Raw genomic sequence first — 16510 nt, 5'->3', positions numbered from 1 at the left:
ACGCTGTACCCCTCACGAGGACAGCCCGCTCGGAGCCGAGTGTGTTACGCTGTACCCCTCACGAGGACAGCCCGCTCGGAGCCGAGTGTGTTACGCTGTACCCCTCACGAGGACAGCCCGCTCGGAGCAGAGTGTGTTACGCTGTACCCCTCACGAGGACAGCCCGCTCGGAGCTGAGTGTGTTACGCTGTACCCCTCACGAGGACAGCCCGCTCGGAGCCGTGTGTGTTACGCTGTACCCCTCACGAGGACAGCCCGCTCGGAGCCGAGTGTGTTACGCTGTACCCCTCACGAGGACAGCCCGCTCGGAGCAGAGTGTGTTACGCTGTACCCCTCACGAGGACAGCCCGCTCGGAGCTGAGTGTGTTACGCTGTACCCCTCACGAGGACAGCCCGCTCGGAGCTGAGTGTGTTACGCTGTACCCCTCACGAGGACAGCCCGCTCGGAGCCGTGTGTGTTACGCTGTACCCCTCACGAGGACAGCCCGCTCGGAGCCGAGTGTGTTACGCTGTACCCCTCACGAGGACAGCCCGCTCGGAGCCGAGTGTGTTACGCTGTACCCCTCACGAGGACAGCCCGCTCGGAGCTGTGTGTGTTACGCTGTACCCCTCACGAGGACAGCCCGCTCGGAGCTGAGTGTGTTACGCTGTACCCCTCACGAGGACAGCCCGCTCGGAGCTGAGTGTGTTACGCTGTACCCCTCACGAGGACAGCTGCTTGGAGCTGAGTGTGTTACGCTGTACCCCTCACGAGGACAGCTGCTTGGAGCCGTGTGTGTTACGCTGTACCCCTCACGAGGACAGCCCGCTCGGAGCTGAGTGTGTTACGCTGTACCCCTCACGAGGACAGCCCGCTCGGAGCTGAGTGTGTTACGCTGTACCCCTCACGAGGACAGCCCGCTCGGAGCTGAGTGTGTTACGCTGTACCCCTCACGAGGACAGCCCGCTCGGAGCTGAGTGTGTTACGCTGTACCCCTCACGAGGACAGCCCGCTCGGAGCTGAGTGTGTTACGCTGTACCCCTCACGAGGACAGCCCGCTCGGAGCTGTGTGTGTTACGCTGTACCCCTCACGAGGACAGCCCGCTCGGTGCTGAGTGTGTTACGCTGTACCCCTCACGAGGACAGCCCGCTCGGAGCTGAGTGTGTTACACTGTACCCCTCACGAGGACAGCTGCTTGGAGCTGAGTGTGTTACGCTGTACCCCTCACGAGGACAGCTGCTTGGAGCTGAGTGTGTTACGCTGTACCCCTCACGAGGACAGCTGCTTGGAGCTGAGTGTGTTACGCTGTACCCCTCACGAGGACAGCTGCTCGGAGCTGAGTGTGTTACACTGTACCCCTCACGAGGACAGCTGCTCGGAGCTGAGTGTGTTACACTGTACCCCTCACGAGGACAGCTGCTCGGAGCTGAGTGTGTTACACTGTACCCCTCACGAGGACAGCTGCTCGGAGCTGAGTGTGTTACACTGTACCCCTCACGAGGACAGCTGCTCGGAGCTGAGTGTGTTACACTGTACCCCTCACGAGGACAGCCCGCTCGGAGCTGAGTGTGTTACGCTGTACCCCTCACGAGGACAGCTGCTTGGAGCTGAGTGTGTTACACTGACCGTGCGGAGCAGCAGCTCCAGGTTTCCTTACATACTTGCTCATTTTCTGCTCTCTGCTTTTACAGAAACATGAGCTTCTTTACACTGAGCATAAATTATCTTTTATCTGCAAGCTTTATGGCAGCAGGTAATACAAGTTAGTAGGATTTATGACCAAGAAATGAGATGTCCAGGAGTTAATAAGGCGTGCCTTTTGCCTTATCCTACGGTGATGGCGGCTCAGGACTTCGGGGTTTGGCTGCATGAGAGCGGTGTCACGGAACAGATGTCTCCGTTTTTATCTCGCTAGAGCAAACTTCTGAAGATGTAAATATTTCTTCCTTGTGATCTCAGTCACGTTGACTACTGCTTGATTTTTTTCTTGCACGATATCAATAAATCACTGTATGCATTCCTGATGTTTTATACATCGTACAGCTGCAGTGCTGGGAACGAGTGTGGTGGACCTGCATGACCTGTCTGGCAGAAGGAAGCTGCACGTTCATGCGGCAGGTTTGGCATGGGTGATGGGTTCTGCTGAGCACGAGGGTCTGGGTCTGTCTGCCCACGTGGGCACGCGCCAGCCCTGTCTCACCAGGGATAACCCCAGGGGAGTGACTCTCAGGGTTGGCGTGAGGACAGGGAGTTCCCAATTCTAAACAACACTGACGACCTTGTCACCATTGATGACCCAATTCTAATTCCTTCCATTGGGACTGCCATTGTCCTTTTGTTCATCCCCTTCTGTATGTCCTTCTCATTATGGCTTTGTTGTTGCTTGGCCTTTTGGAATCTCCAGTACAAACTATACTGTTAAATATCAGTGTAAATAGTATAAAGATTTTATAGATGAGCAAGTGAAAGGACTTAAAGGTAAAGTGATTTGCCCAAAGTTATATCCAGTATTTCTTTGAGGGAAGATTTATGCTGAAATTAAAGTAGATCTCATGCAGTAAGAGTCTAGAGAACAAAGGGTTACTAAGCATTTTATATCCATAAAAGGCCAGTCACACTGAGCTCACAGCCTCCCTTCCCCCTTCCATAAATAAATAAGCTTAAAAGTGAGTATGGGCATGAAGAAGAGATGAAAGAGTTGGTGAGGAGGTGTGCTTAGAAGCGTCTGTTGGAAGAGCCAGAGAGAGGAGTCAGTGTAATGACCAGGGTTCTGGGTTAGGTGATGGGTGCTGTCCTTTGAGACAGAGAATGTGAGAACAGGTGAAAATGGAAGATGGTCAGCTGACTTTGGGACGTAGGGAGGTTTATATGTCTTTAGAACGGAATAGAATAGCCTAAAAGAAGATAGATAGATAGATAGATAGATAGATAGATAGATAGATAGAGCGAGCCTGACCTGGTGGTGTACCTTGAGAATTATTATTATATATGTAGCAACACTAAAAACTTGGGAGTGGACTCATCACCCGGGAAGCAGGTATATGTAGGTGGCATGCATAAATTGTACCACTATATACTGGTGAAGTGGTTCTCAACCTATTTAATTTTATCTTTAATTTTTATTTTTTATGGAATTTATTGGGGTGCCATAGAATAATAATTAGATAGGTGTCAGGTGTACAGTTCTACAATATATCACCTGTGTATTATATTATATGTTCACCACCCTTTCAACCTATTTTAAATCCATGAGCAGAAGGCTCTTGTGCCCCCCGCCCCCCTCTGCAGCCCCGACCGGCCACCTCCTCTCTACATCACTGGGTCTGGGCACACGGCACCAAGGAACCTTCGAGTCCACACTGTAAATGTCCCTCTCTGGTCGGTTGTCTTCTCAGTGTGATATGGGGTACAGAAACTGGGCCAGCTGTTGTCCCCGACCTGACCACCCGCTCTCTTCTCTGCATGGTTGATCCCACTGCGCTCTGCCAAGAGTGCTCTTTAAGTTGCTCTTTTCTTTTAAGTCCCTATTCAGCAATGTCTGTCCTCTCTGCAGAATTTCCAAGTAAAGCTCTCTAGATTTCTCTCATCTGCATTATTTTCATCACTTTTTAAATCTATGGGCCTCAGTTTAGCTATGAAACAAAATTTATTAAAATATAACTTTACAAAGGAGGTTGAGGGGCTGGATGAACAGGGTGAAGGGATTAAGCAAAGGAAAATGCTCAGGGACACGACAGGAGTGAGGGGCGTGAGGGGAGGTGGATGGGGGTTGGGGGCTCCTGGTGCTGGAGGCGGGCATGGTGTGCGGGTGATGTGCTATGCAGTGGGACTCCTGAAACCTAGGCAATTTCATTAGCCAATCTCACCCCAATAAATTCAGTTTTAAGAAACATAACTTTCCTTTCCTAAACCTTAAAAAAACATATAATTACATATTTTTGATAAAAGGTGAAATAATTACTGCACTTAGTTCATCTGATTCTACCCAAGTCCAAATAAATAGGGAGTTTTAGGTGGTCTGAATGTATTCTTTACAGTTTTAAATGTGCTCATTATCGCCTCCTCTTGTACATACAGGCGCGGGGTGTCCCAGAGGTGTCCCAGGCCAGGAGCCTGAGGCTGCAGCTCGTCCCTGACGCCCCAGGTGGCAGATGCTGTCTTCCTCACTGTCAGGAGCTCATAAGGGGGTGCCATAGCTGCTCTCGGTGGCTGGGAATGTGCTTGTGTCTTGAGCAAACGCACAAGGATGGTGGGGGCAGGGGGGGCAAGGGTGACGCAGCCGGGCTCTGATGAAGTCTCAGGACGAAGGAGCAAGGCCACAGCCCTGACGCCTGCCACCCACCTGCACGCACACATGGTTTCTGACCCTAGAGAAATCTCTCAGGGAGGTTTGTAGAAAGACTCCCCTAAGCAGAAAAACCGCGGTGATCACGCAGTGGTTCCAGGGAAGCAAGGGAGGAAATGTCCAATTCAGTCGGCATGGAAAGTATTTAAAAACATTTGAATGTTGGTCTTGCATTTCATTTTCCACCATGAGTGACTGCGACTTGGTTTTGGACACTGAAGCAATCCGTAAGGAGCCCGTGTGCAGGTACAGCACTGAGAGGAACTCATCAGCGTGTCTGAGCTCTGTCATCGTAACTGATCCTAACCCAGTTCTCGCTAAAGTCCTGGGTTAGTGAGTGCTGGGTGTTATCTTCTCCTCCCCCTCTGCCCCCCACAGCCCTCGGTGGCAAGGACACAAACACGCTGTGTCATGTAAACTCAGTTCAGTTGAGCACTGCTTCAGTGTCTCTCTTTGACTAAAAACAAAAGGTTGCCAATGCCGTATCAATGCACCATGCAGTGATCCGAGTGTCACCCACAGGAAGTGAAATGAGCCTCCAAGAAAAATGGGGCCACAAGTGTGATTTATGTCCTAAGAGTGTCCCACAGCTCCGTCTGGCTGTGTTACTTCTCCTCCAATTAAGTCTTGCCCCTGTATGAGGGAGCTGTTTGTTTCTTTGTTCCAAAAGAGATAAAAACTGGAAGGGAAGAGAAAGTGGGAAATTTATACAAATTAAGTTAAGCTAGGAAGGCCGAAATTTGAGGGTATATATTCAAGCTATACATCAACCCTGGATACCCAAGGTGTGGGTAAGCTGCCTCATCCTCTTACATACACACATATACATACATACACACAGCACATGTAATATACATGCACACACACACCAGCAATCTCAGCTCTTCTAAGCCAGTCTTACTGAAAGAGGAAGTACGTGTTCTTTCAGGTCTTTGATGGAGGATTTTTTTTTTAAAGCACTATCTAATACAGTTGTCTTTTAAGAGCTCTACTTAGTCCTTCATAACTTTGCCATGATCAGAATTAAGAGGGTTGACTCAATGCATGTGGAGTAGTTTAACAAGGATATTTATAAAAATGCACCAGAGTCAGGACCGAAGTTAACAAAGCAGAGTATAACCCAAGATGACCAATACGGGGGGGAAGGAGGGGGAGAGGAAAGATGCTCCAATTTTATATTGTCTCTGGAGCAGACTAAGATTCTGCTGATATGGTATCAAGTAGGCAGGATAACCCAAATGCCAAAGTTATTAATAGGCAACTGAAATCTCTTGAAAGCCCCATATATAAAAATAGCCTCTGTGTCTGAAAGGCTGGGAAATTACCGAAAATACTATCTGGAGAGTTCTGCCACACTTTGGGTTTATGAAGACTCTCATATATATCCTGATTTATTGATGTCGCCCCATTAAAAAAGTAAAATTAAAAAAAAAAAAAAAAGACTCTCCTGGGTGTCTCCCTGGCCCTCGGCAGCCCTGTGCGGAGGGAGGTGCATTATTTCTCAGATGAGAAGCCTATTCATAAATAACACTGCGAGTGCACGCTAACTACGCACAGTCTAGGAATTTCCCCGTCCTCGCCCTGTACACTCTGGGCTTCAGAGCTGTCACTTAGAATCCATGCCCACTGGGTCTTTTCTTATGCAGGCTCAGGAAGAATGAGCAGAGGTTACCAGGTGCAAGTATCCGTCTCTGCGCAGAGTGTGACTTTCTTGGGGGTACATATTGCAATCACCTGCGTAGCTATGTTTTCCTTCCTAACCCACTTGGTTCTTATGAACATGGTCACATGTACTGAGAATTTGGAAGAATAGAATAATGAACAGCATATTCCAACCACTTTTAACTTGTCATTTTATCATGAAGGTTCTCTCCATCTGGGTGTAGATGTGTTTGTAGGGGTGGAGGGTGGTAGCCAGTTGACAGGAAATCTCAGCTATCACATCACATTCTCCTGAACCCTTCGGCATGGGCAGGGAGCAAGATGCAGCTGACAGGCGTGCTCATTGCTACGGGGATGGCACCACTTCTAGACCATTGCAGTGGCCGGAAATGTGTATAAATCATGAGTCCATATTGATATTTTGAATTCAGTTTAAATATAGTTGTAAAACTGTTATTTTATGGTTTTTTTAAATTTTTTACCCTGTAACCCCTCCCCCCAAATTCTGGTTGGAAATAATTTACTTTTTAATATGGTAATATGTATTAACTAGTTTCAGAGTTATAATACCCACATTATTCCAAATAGAAAAACTACTGAATGAAATGTAAAATTCTTGGCAAGTCAGATTCTGTCTTTAAATTATATCCCAATCAGAGTATTGTGTCTAAATTTTGTCATTTCAAATATTGAATTTTGTTCTCTCTGTTGATGTGCACTAATTTATAAATTAGGTTAATTTATTTTTGCAGTTTATAAAGTGAGAAGACTTTATTTTTTTTTAATTTTCATTTTGAAATATTTAAAAGGAATTGCCTAGTTCACCAGGCAACGCCTGATAAAAAGATGTCCTCTTCAGAGGGCACACTGCCATTGCTGTCCCCCTGGCCGCCGCCACCCTCTTGGATTCTTCCAGATTCTTGCAAGAATAAAGGTAAAAGCGGCAACTATGTATATAGTTTCTCATTTCTCCTTTTTCAGCTATGAATTTAATGTACTGAGTACATCTGTCTTTCCCTTTCACTGAATGTATTTTGGAGGCTGCTCCATGTTCAGTTTATGGAGCTATCCTCTCTTCTTGGTGGCTGCATAGCGCAGTACTGAGTGGGGGCAGCTAACAGGCCATAACTTGTCCACGGCAGCTTTTTGAGGAAACATGCTGCAGACTCAAGCTAGGTGGTTCATCAAGTGGTGACCACGTATGTTCTGAAAATGTTCCTCAGGTGATTCTTTGCAAGTTGCCCTTACAGACATAGTTTGCTCTCAAAACCCTTTCTAAGGAGGAGACAATATGACCCAATTGGACAGCATGACCCAAGTGTAAAGATGAATAAACTGGGTTCTTAAAAAGATGAACCGACTTGTCAACGATTAATCCACCAGTGAACAGTAAAGCCACACTCCACATCCACATCAGACCTAACGCTTCCGTCTCTCCACTCTGTGATTCCGTTTCCAGTGACGGGATTCATGAGCTTGGTATGATGCCATTCAGTGTAGAGGCAGCAATTTTGAATGAGACACTCATTACGGAAGCTAAATGATAAAGACCACACACTTCTTCTATAACAGAGAATCAGGCTTCACCACCACCTTTTGTAGAGTGCAGGTGAGTTTTTTAGTAGAAGTGCAGGTGGGTTTTTAAGTAGAAACAGATGAATGCACAGAGCCCATTTCCTCATCGAGGAGAAGACAATTCCATTATAGCTGCAACAGTCATGACAACGTACCCGTCTTTCGAGTGTGGAGAAGTCACGCTGCTAGAGAAGCCTCGGAGCTGATTAACTGTATGCACTTTAGCCTCTCCAGTTGTCCAATAACAGGAAGCCAGTGTCACCCCTAACTGACACCCTTAAGGGAGAGGACAGAGTGTGGAACGTTGGTCTTTTGTGTCAGGCGAGTTGCATGTACAAGACCATGCAAGGGATGGTGAGGAGGATTTATTTTCTCCTGGGTGAAGCCAGCCCATTAAAAAATGGGCACCTTTTGAAAATTTGATAACAGTAATTGAAAAGCTGTGAATAGAGCTTAATATTTTCTTTTCTGAGCATATTTGACACTGTAAAGGATTTCTAGGAACAGAGCAAGCCTTGTGAAAAATTAAGAAAGAACTTGGACAATTTTTTTTCATTATTCAGCCAATGTGTTATTAAGGACTTATCTATGTCAGGTATTTTGCTAGACTAAAAATGAATAAGCTACTTAAAGAGCCAGTTGTACTGTCACAAACTGGATCATTGTTTCACATCAGATGAAATAAGCTCAGTGTTGCAGATACAGACTGTGATGGGAGCCCAGAGCAGCAGCTGTACTGCATGGCATATAGGGGCAAGGAGGGCTCTGAAGGAGGTGCTGCCTGAGCTGGGTCTCATGGTCGGCAGAGGGGTACGTGTCACCAAGACCAAAGGGGTCACGAGACCCCTAGAGGGGACATCGTGAGCCAAACTGTGCCGTGAGAAACTGCCCCACCATTTATTAGGGAGAGCTGCAGAAAGCCCAGTGTGTCTGGGGGACACTAGAGAAGAAGTTAAAGGTCACCTCCTGTGCCGTGGGGAGGCATAGGGACCTTAGTCGTTTAGTTCAGCTGAGGTGAAGGTGCCCATGGTTGCCCTGCGGTGCACTTGAGTTGGATGGACAGACAGGCTGCTGTCATACCCATTGTTACTTCAGACCTAATGCATCTCATCGGGTACCTACTGTGTCTTCGTAATGGTCACCTCTTTTCAAGCACAGAACCGGAAGGCTCAGCCACACAGAGGCATGGCACTTCTCCCAGAAATCTGACTGTAGTTTGACCTCACAATGTCAACAACTATTGCCTGAAAAAAAAATCAGCATTTTAACCTTTCTGATGTTAAATACCCTTACCTTATATGTAAGAGGTACCAAAATAAGACTAATAGAACGATTAAGACTATGATGGACATACCATGAAAGGTATATTTATTCCAACATGTCGCCAGTACATAATACAGAGAATATTACGGGGTACTTTTCGAGTTGCCTTCAGAAGGTATAATTATCCTAACACTCTTGACACAAAAAATAAGAGGCAGGTATAAAATTAAATGTAATTCATTGTTTGGTTGCCCATTTTAATCCTCCTGTGTAATAAGAATAATAATAGTGCATGTTTATAGATCCATTTCCGGTGTGACAGGCACTCTTCTGGGTACCTCACATACCAAGTCACTTAATTCTCACAGTGACCCTTTTATGCTGGTTTTATAGACATGGAGAATGAAACTCTGACATGGCGGCATGGGGGTCAGGTCCTTGGAGTCTTTGTTGAGCACCGTGCTCTCAGCCAGCGCTATGCGTGGAATGGACTTGCTGAGGCTAGCGCCGACCAGGGCTCATTAATAATGACGTTGCTTCTCAGACACTCACCATGAGCGGAATGTAAAGTCGAGCCAGGGGCTGGAAGAGGGAAGGGGAAGACTTTCAGGAAGCTGAGACAGTTTCTCTCGGGGGGTGGGGTTGGTTTGGAGGTAGGGAGGTCTGATTTATGAGAACAGACTCTGGTGGGACAAGGGTGGATCTTGTGGTGGTGACTTGGATAAGGTGGTAGTGAAGGAAACTGTGAGAAGTGATGGGAATCGGGTTGTATTTGGAATATGGAGTAAATAGGGTTTCCATATGGGTATGAAAAAAGAAGTATTTTCACCTAAGCATTTGGGAGGATGGAGTAGATATCAATTCAGATCAAGAGCTGTGAATGGGGTGCTTTGAGGTAAACAGTCACGATGTGTCAAATAAGGAGTTAGATGTTCAAGACCAGGGTTATGGAGAAAAGTCGAGGCTGGTGTACAAATTTGAGATTCACCAAGCTGTACAGGATGAGATCACCAGGCACGTAAACGTACAGGGTGTTATCTGAGGGGGAACAGGGAGTCTATAATCAAGGAAGAGTGAAAAATACTTGCTCAGGTACATGACCTAAAACAGCTCGCATCCTGATGTGCACTAGACTTCAAGAAGAGAATCTAAGCAATAATGTTCTGTGGAATATACTTTGAAAAATGTGGTTCTGATATGATGTGGAACTCTAAAGTCTATAGATGAATATTGCATCTTCAAAAGGAAATATTTCAAATTTAAGATATGTATATTTATATGTAACATTGATTCAGTATGGGCTCTTTTGAATAAAAACAGTACACTTGTGTGTTTGAGTCTTTATTTACAGAGTAGAATAAAAGAAAATATGCAAGTCTTTGGTTTCGAGATTTTTAAGCTCCAAGTTCACTGGGGAGACCATTCATTTCTCTTGTGACAATTTCCAGCCTCGTGAATGGTCCCACTATGACAAGATACTGACACAAACATCTGTCTTTGTGTGGGGCAGGTCACTGCTTTTCCTGGTGAATGTAGTGTGTAGATCCTTCCTCTGACTTCTTTCACTATCTTTTCCTGCAGGGTAGTGAATTTCCCACGGTGTTTGTTGATAAAACTTTAAGTACCTGGACAAACTAACCAAAGATGAGCTACCAGAGGTTAGCCTTGTATTTGATGCACGCACAGCGGTCTTCCCTCATACTGGGTCTACTTGTGTGCCAGAAATTTTAGCTGCAATTAGCCCCGGGGCATAAGTTCAGCATTAACAGCAGTTTGATGAATGGTTATCCACTTTGTAGACTGGCGTGGCCATCTGCTCCTGGAATCTTTTACACCCAGTAGAGAGTGTGTCTGTGCTCATCCCGTGCTCAGTTGCTTTGTGAAGCTCTTGTTAAATTGCTGTGCATTTTCTGATGTCCACACCAAGAAAATTGTGCATTAAAGCATGGCACAGTCATTCGATTTAAAGATTTGGGGATGGAAACGGGATCCAGATGCCTCAGTGTTTGGTGTTTTTGCAAAGGCAAACTCAGGGGCAAGCTTTCTTTCTTCTTGGTCATGTCCTAGTCCTATGCACAGAGGAGGTGTAATACAAGCAAAGGGACAGTGATTTCTCCTGCTGTCATGAGGCAACTGTTTTGAGTATCTCCTGCTCTACCTGGGCATGACAGTCCAGGGAGAGTGACCCCACCTTCCTGAGGCTGCCTGTCCCTAACACTCATCAGATGGTTTCTAGCAGAGATGGCAAGCAACATCTTTGCTCCCTTTCACTAAATTACAATTTTATACACTTTTGAGTTACTTAAAGTGTTAAGAAGAAACATGATCAAAAAAGCATAGTGTCTGATTGATCTTTGTTCCATCTTGACTATATAGAAGTGCCCTGACTTCAAAGAGTCATCTCAGAACAGGGGACAGAGCAGGAGCCGTGCAGTGGCTCCTGAGAGTAGAGGGACGTCAGTGATTGGGTCAGGTGCCTCCAGTCCCCCGTGATGCCATACATCCTTAGGGAGTTCCTTACTGTCGGGCTGTATGCCTGCCTGTCAAATCACATACAAGCTAGGATATTTTCCATGTCAAGAAATCTGAGGGAGGAATAAAAATTGCTTTTGTTGCTCATTTTTGAAAGACATCACACAGATGTGAATGTGCAGGAGAAAGCACCGCCTCCCTCTCCTTTAAGCATACAAAACTAAGTTTGCATGTATATAAACACAAAGACCATGCCTGTGCAGCTCAACATCTTTTTGGAACAAAAGAAAAAAACAACAACATTTGATTGTAGGCTAGAACTATCTGTAAAGTTATTGCATCCACACAACAGTTTAGTCTCCGATTAGAAATGTCAAGGAGTGCCTGACCAGGCAGTTGCGCAGTGGATAGAGCATCGGACTGGGATGCAGAGGACCCAGGTTCGAGACCCTAAGGTCCCCAGCTTGAGCGCAGGCTCATCGGGTTTGAGCAAAAGCTCACCAGCTTGGACCCAAGGTCGCTGGCTTGAGCAAGGGGTTACTCAGTCTGCTGCAGCCCCAAGGTTAAGGCACATATGAGAAAGCAATCAATGAACAACTAAGGTGTCGCAACGAAAAACTGATGATTGATGCTTCTCATCTCTCTCCGTTCCTGTCTGTCTGTCCCTATCTATCCCTCTCTCTGACTCTCTCTCTGTCTCTGTACAAAAAGAAGAAATGTCAAGGTGTGTTGCATCTTAAAATAATGGCAAAGGCAGTGAACACACAGCAGGGCTCTCTGTGCGGCAGAGCCTCCCTATCAGTCCTCCTCCCCCAGGACAGGAACACTTCCGTGCCCACCGGCGCTTCCTCTGCGTCCTCTGCGGTATCCGTTATCCCATACAAGTTGCAGAATCTTAAGGACTTAAGAGCCACGAGCTGAGAAATGATTCCTTCAATCCTCCATCATTCTCTCCTTGTTAGCACCCTCAGAACTTGTTAGAGTATATATTATTTTTGGCATCTACGGATAATAATTGCCATTATATTTAGCATCTGCAGCTTCAGAGAGAATTCTTTCTGTAATAGAAGGGAGTGGGCAGACAACCAAACCCAAATTCATGTGGCAAGCTATTCAGTGTAAATCAGTCTAGGGAAAAATTCTATACCAAGAAATTAAGGCAGCTTAAACAAAAAACAATAATACCACCCTGTTTTTCAAGAAGAAGAAATCATTTTTTTTTGTAATGGCTACTGAGGGGCAGCCACGTGTTCCTCTTTGCACCTGTTGTCTGGCCAGCACAGGTGTTAAACCCACCATCACGTCTCTGCGGTCCCACTGTACTGGTGGGAAACAGAGAGCTGCTTGTTGAGAGCCTTTTTTAAAAGTGATAGGCTTTCTTTGTAGAGCCGTTTCAGGTTTACAGGAAACCGAGCAGAGCAGAAGTTCTCACGCTGCCTTGTGTCTCCAGTCCTCCATGGTTCTCCATGCACACCTGACACGTCTCACCCATTGCTGCTTGGGATCTGTCCACCTGTTGCCTAGCTTTTCTCCCAACGAACACCAAGTTCAAAATGTGTTTTAGGTTTTCTTTTAAAAATTGCCTTTGCATTTGAGTATATTTAAGGCCTTTGAATCGAGTTTGTGCCCTCTGACCAAATGTTCAAAACATACCTCGTGTGTGTGAATTATAGAGGTACAGAAGACCCAAATGAACTTTAATTAAACTTCAAGGACCAATATAAAACCTGAAGAATTAGTTTCCTAATATCATCAATCCTTTTATTAAGACGAAGAGAACTTATTCATATGTCGAGACCTTACATATAGCAAAATAAAGCGCTTCGAAGCTTATAACAGGAAATACAAAAGTCATCATTGGAATAAAAGTAAAATGACTATAAAAGGAGACTTAGTACCTTAGTCTGGTAATAAGTCATAATTATATATTTTTTTAATTTAGAGAAAACTGTGTTAGTTTCTGTAATCAAACCCATGTTGATTAAGACCTTACATATTTAATACAGTGTGTTACCCCTATACAGATGGAAAAATTATGTTGACTCTACATCCATATGGTTAATTTCTGTACAAAGCCAACCCAACACTGTACAACTGGGATTTTTCCAAAGTTGACAGCACAGCTAACGTTTCTAAAAATTCAAATGTGATATATACAAGTGTATGCGTATTTATTTATATAAAAAGCCCAGTAGCCAGCCCTGGCTGGTTGGCTCAGTGGTAGAGCGTTGGCCCAGCATGTGGAAGTCCCAGGTTTGATTCCCAGCCAGGGCACACAGGAGAAGTACCCATCTGCTTCTCCACCCTTCCCCCTCTCCTTCCTCTTTATTTCTCTTTCCCTCCCACAGCCAAGGCTCCACTGGAGCAAAGTTGGCCTGGGCACTGAGGATGGCTCTGTGGCCTCTGCCTCAGGCGCTAGAATGGCTCTGTGGCCTCTGCCTCAGGCGCTAGAATGGCTCTGGTTGCAGCAGAGCAACGGCCCAGATGGGCAGAGCATCACCCCCTGGTGGGCATGCCAGGTGGATCCCGGTCGGGTCGGGCGCATATGGGAGTCTGTCTGCCCCCGCCCCTCTGAGCTTCTCACTTGCGGGGGAGCCCAGTAGCTGTATGTTATGCGTTAATAGCAGCAACAGCTTTCCCGGGTTCTGTGGCTGTCTGAACAAAGTTATAGACACATCCAGTCTCTATACATTTCACAGGTTCTTTAAAACATTATTTTATTAAAAAGGAATATCCATTGGAACTTATTCCTTCTGGGATATATGGGTGATGGAAAACACTTTTATTCTATGACCGAATGCACACGTACCTTGCATTTTTCTCATGAGGGCTTGTGCATCTATGAGGACCGTGTACCCCACATTTAATGAATAGGACAGAAGAGGAAAGTCATTACTTTGTAGACAAGGAGCTTCCAAGTATTCTATCTAAAAAGCTAACATTGTGGCTTCAATTGAGCATTACATTGAACGTTAATTTTCTCGTAAATGGGAAAACCTGGAAAGCATGGTAAAGCAACTTTTTATAACAGAATGCAGGAAATGTTGTAGTTCCTTAGGGCAGATACTGTTTCCTCTTACCCCCCCCCCCCCATGGCGTCTCCTATATGTCTGTGGGAGCAGGAAGCAGGGTCACTACCGTTAGGATTGACATGAAGGCTGAACTTTAGACCCGCCTCGCAGCAGGTCTCTGGTGCCCATTGATGCCCCTCCCCTGCTCTTCCTGTCTCATTGAGCATGCCTTCTCTACTCCAGGGGAAGCACAGACTGCACGTGGACACTGGACTGGAAGGCGACTGGTGTGGCCTCATTCCTGTGGGACAGCCTTGCAGCCAGGTGACCACGACGGGCCTGAAGTGGAACCTGAGTGAGTATAGGCCCTTGCACAAAGCGAGGTGGCCTTTCTTTTTCACATTGATCTTAGCTTCTTGGCTGCGCACCTGGGAGTGGAGATGCTGGCTCAGAAGGTAAGTCTCCGTGTAACCGCCCATGGGGCTGCCGGACTGTTCTCCCAAGTGGCTGCATTGTTGTGCGTCCCCACCAGCGATGTGCGAGGTTCCGGTTTCTCCACAGCCTCACCACACCTGTCCCCACTTTTCAGTCCACTTCGCAGTGGGCAGGAAGGGTTACCTCATTGTGGTTCTGACTTGATTTTTCCTGGCAACTCATTGACGTTGAATAATTTTTTATATGTTTACAGGCCTTTTGTGCATTTTCTTTGGAGTCACATCTATGCAGACTTTTGTCCATATTTTAGTCACATTGTTTCTCTTAGGTTGAGTCATCAGGTTCCTATATATGTTCCAGATACAAGTCCTTTATTTTTTTTCTGTACTAGTTTATGAAAGTAAGTGCATAGCAACTTCATGGAGTATTCAAAACAACAGTTTCATTAATTATCTGTGGTAAGAGTGCTAATTAATGGGGTCTTCTGATAGGTGATAGCTCATTAAAAAGTGACAGTAACTGTGACATGACATTATGGTGACTGGAAGAGAAGTAGGCAGATTTTACCTGGAGGAGCACCTGCTCACTCAGTGTCATTGTCTGAGGGCAGAGCCTGTGCTCAGTGTCGCTGTGTCAGCGACACCTCCAGAGTGGCCGCTAGGGCTGGGCCTGCGGGGGTGGGGGAGTGGGCATGCGGTGACTCCGTTAGCAGCTGCTGCTCTCCAGGTCCAGGACAGCCAGCCGGGCCTTGTAAGGCAGTGTGCCGGAATGTCCCTCGGTGGTCCCCAGGCTTGAGGTCAGCTCTTCCGGTCTGCACCTGTTCTCAGTAGGACGCCGCACGTTTGCAGAGCCATCTGATGTACCGGTTTCAATCTGCAGTACCTCCCATCATGCTCTGCCTTCTTAAAAAAGTGTGATAGATGCCTGCGTATCCATCCCCAGACGCGGCTCTCCACAAGTACTGCCGCTGCCTGTGCTACAAGGTCTTATCTCACAGCAGTGTGCTGTGGCCTCGCAGTGACCCGTCTGGTTCGAGAGCGTCTCTGGCTGTGCGCGGCGGTCAATACAGGGGCTGCGTCTGGACGGTACGCCCTCACCTTGAGGAGAGGCCCCACTGCCCCGGGGGCGGCTGTGTCAGGGTGCGCCCCAGGTGTGCACAGGAGTCCCCGTGCTCTGTCCTCACCCCGTCTTGGTGATGTCAGGTTTGACCTCTCTGTGCTCTGCTCAGTGCCGGTGACGTTTCGCTCTGGGCTCAGCCGTAGCCGATCCCTGTGCGGTTTCCTTGTCTGGGTCACTGCTTTTCGTTTTGCCCGTTAGCCATGGGGCTGATTTGGTTTATTCCATCCTTGTTCTCAGAAGTTCCTCAGACCCTCATTGTCATCTTCCTGGTTGTGCTCTGCTCGTTCCGTTCATGTATGGCATTTTCATATCACAGAGTTACGAAAGGAACTCACACTTTTGGTGAATTAAAGGTAGTCAAATTTATTAATCTTTTCCTTTTAAGATTCGTAGTTTTTGTGTCTTAGGCCCTCTTCTATCTCCATGGTCATAGAGATGTTCTCATAGTTTAATGTTTTAATTTTAGGTCTCTTCTTTCCCTTGCAGTTGATTTTTGTGAATGACATGAGTTAAGAGATGCAATGTAGTCTTCCTTGCTGAGAGCCGGAAGACTTCCTTCCTTCCCAGCCTCGTTCCTCATCCTTCCTCCGGGGACTTGCAGCATGGCAAGAGCTGTCCTCGTCGTGGGTCTGCTCCCTGAGCCTCTG

The 16510-nt window shown here is 46.5% G+C and overlaps 1 protein-coding gene across 3 annotated transcripts in view; it reads left to right on the top strand.

The window, feature by feature from the left end:
• TPK1 (thiamin pyrophosphokinase 1) overlaps positions 1–16510 on the top strand; it is a 163539-nt gene that overhangs the window by 97251 nt on the left and 49778 nt on the right. For all 3 annotated transcript variants that reach the window (XM_066262522.1, XM_066262521.1, XM_066262523.1), the window contains one exon: positions 14553–14664. In XM_066262522.1, the coding sequence (XP_066118619.1) occupies positions 14553–14664 (112 nt within the window). The remainder of the gene's footprint in view (positions 1–14552; positions 14665–16510) is intronic.

Source organism: Saccopteryx bilineata, chromosome 2 (assembly GCF_036850765.1).
Source record: "Saccopteryx bilineata isolate mSacBil1 chromosome 2, mSacBil1_pri_phased_curated, whole genome shotgun sequence".
NCBI lineage: Eukaryota > Metazoa > Chordata > Mammalia > Chiroptera > Emballonuridae > Saccopteryx > Saccopteryx bilineata.
The sequence above is the reverse complement of the archived record's forward strand: the minus strand, read 5'-3'. Positions and strand labels throughout refer to the sequence as shown.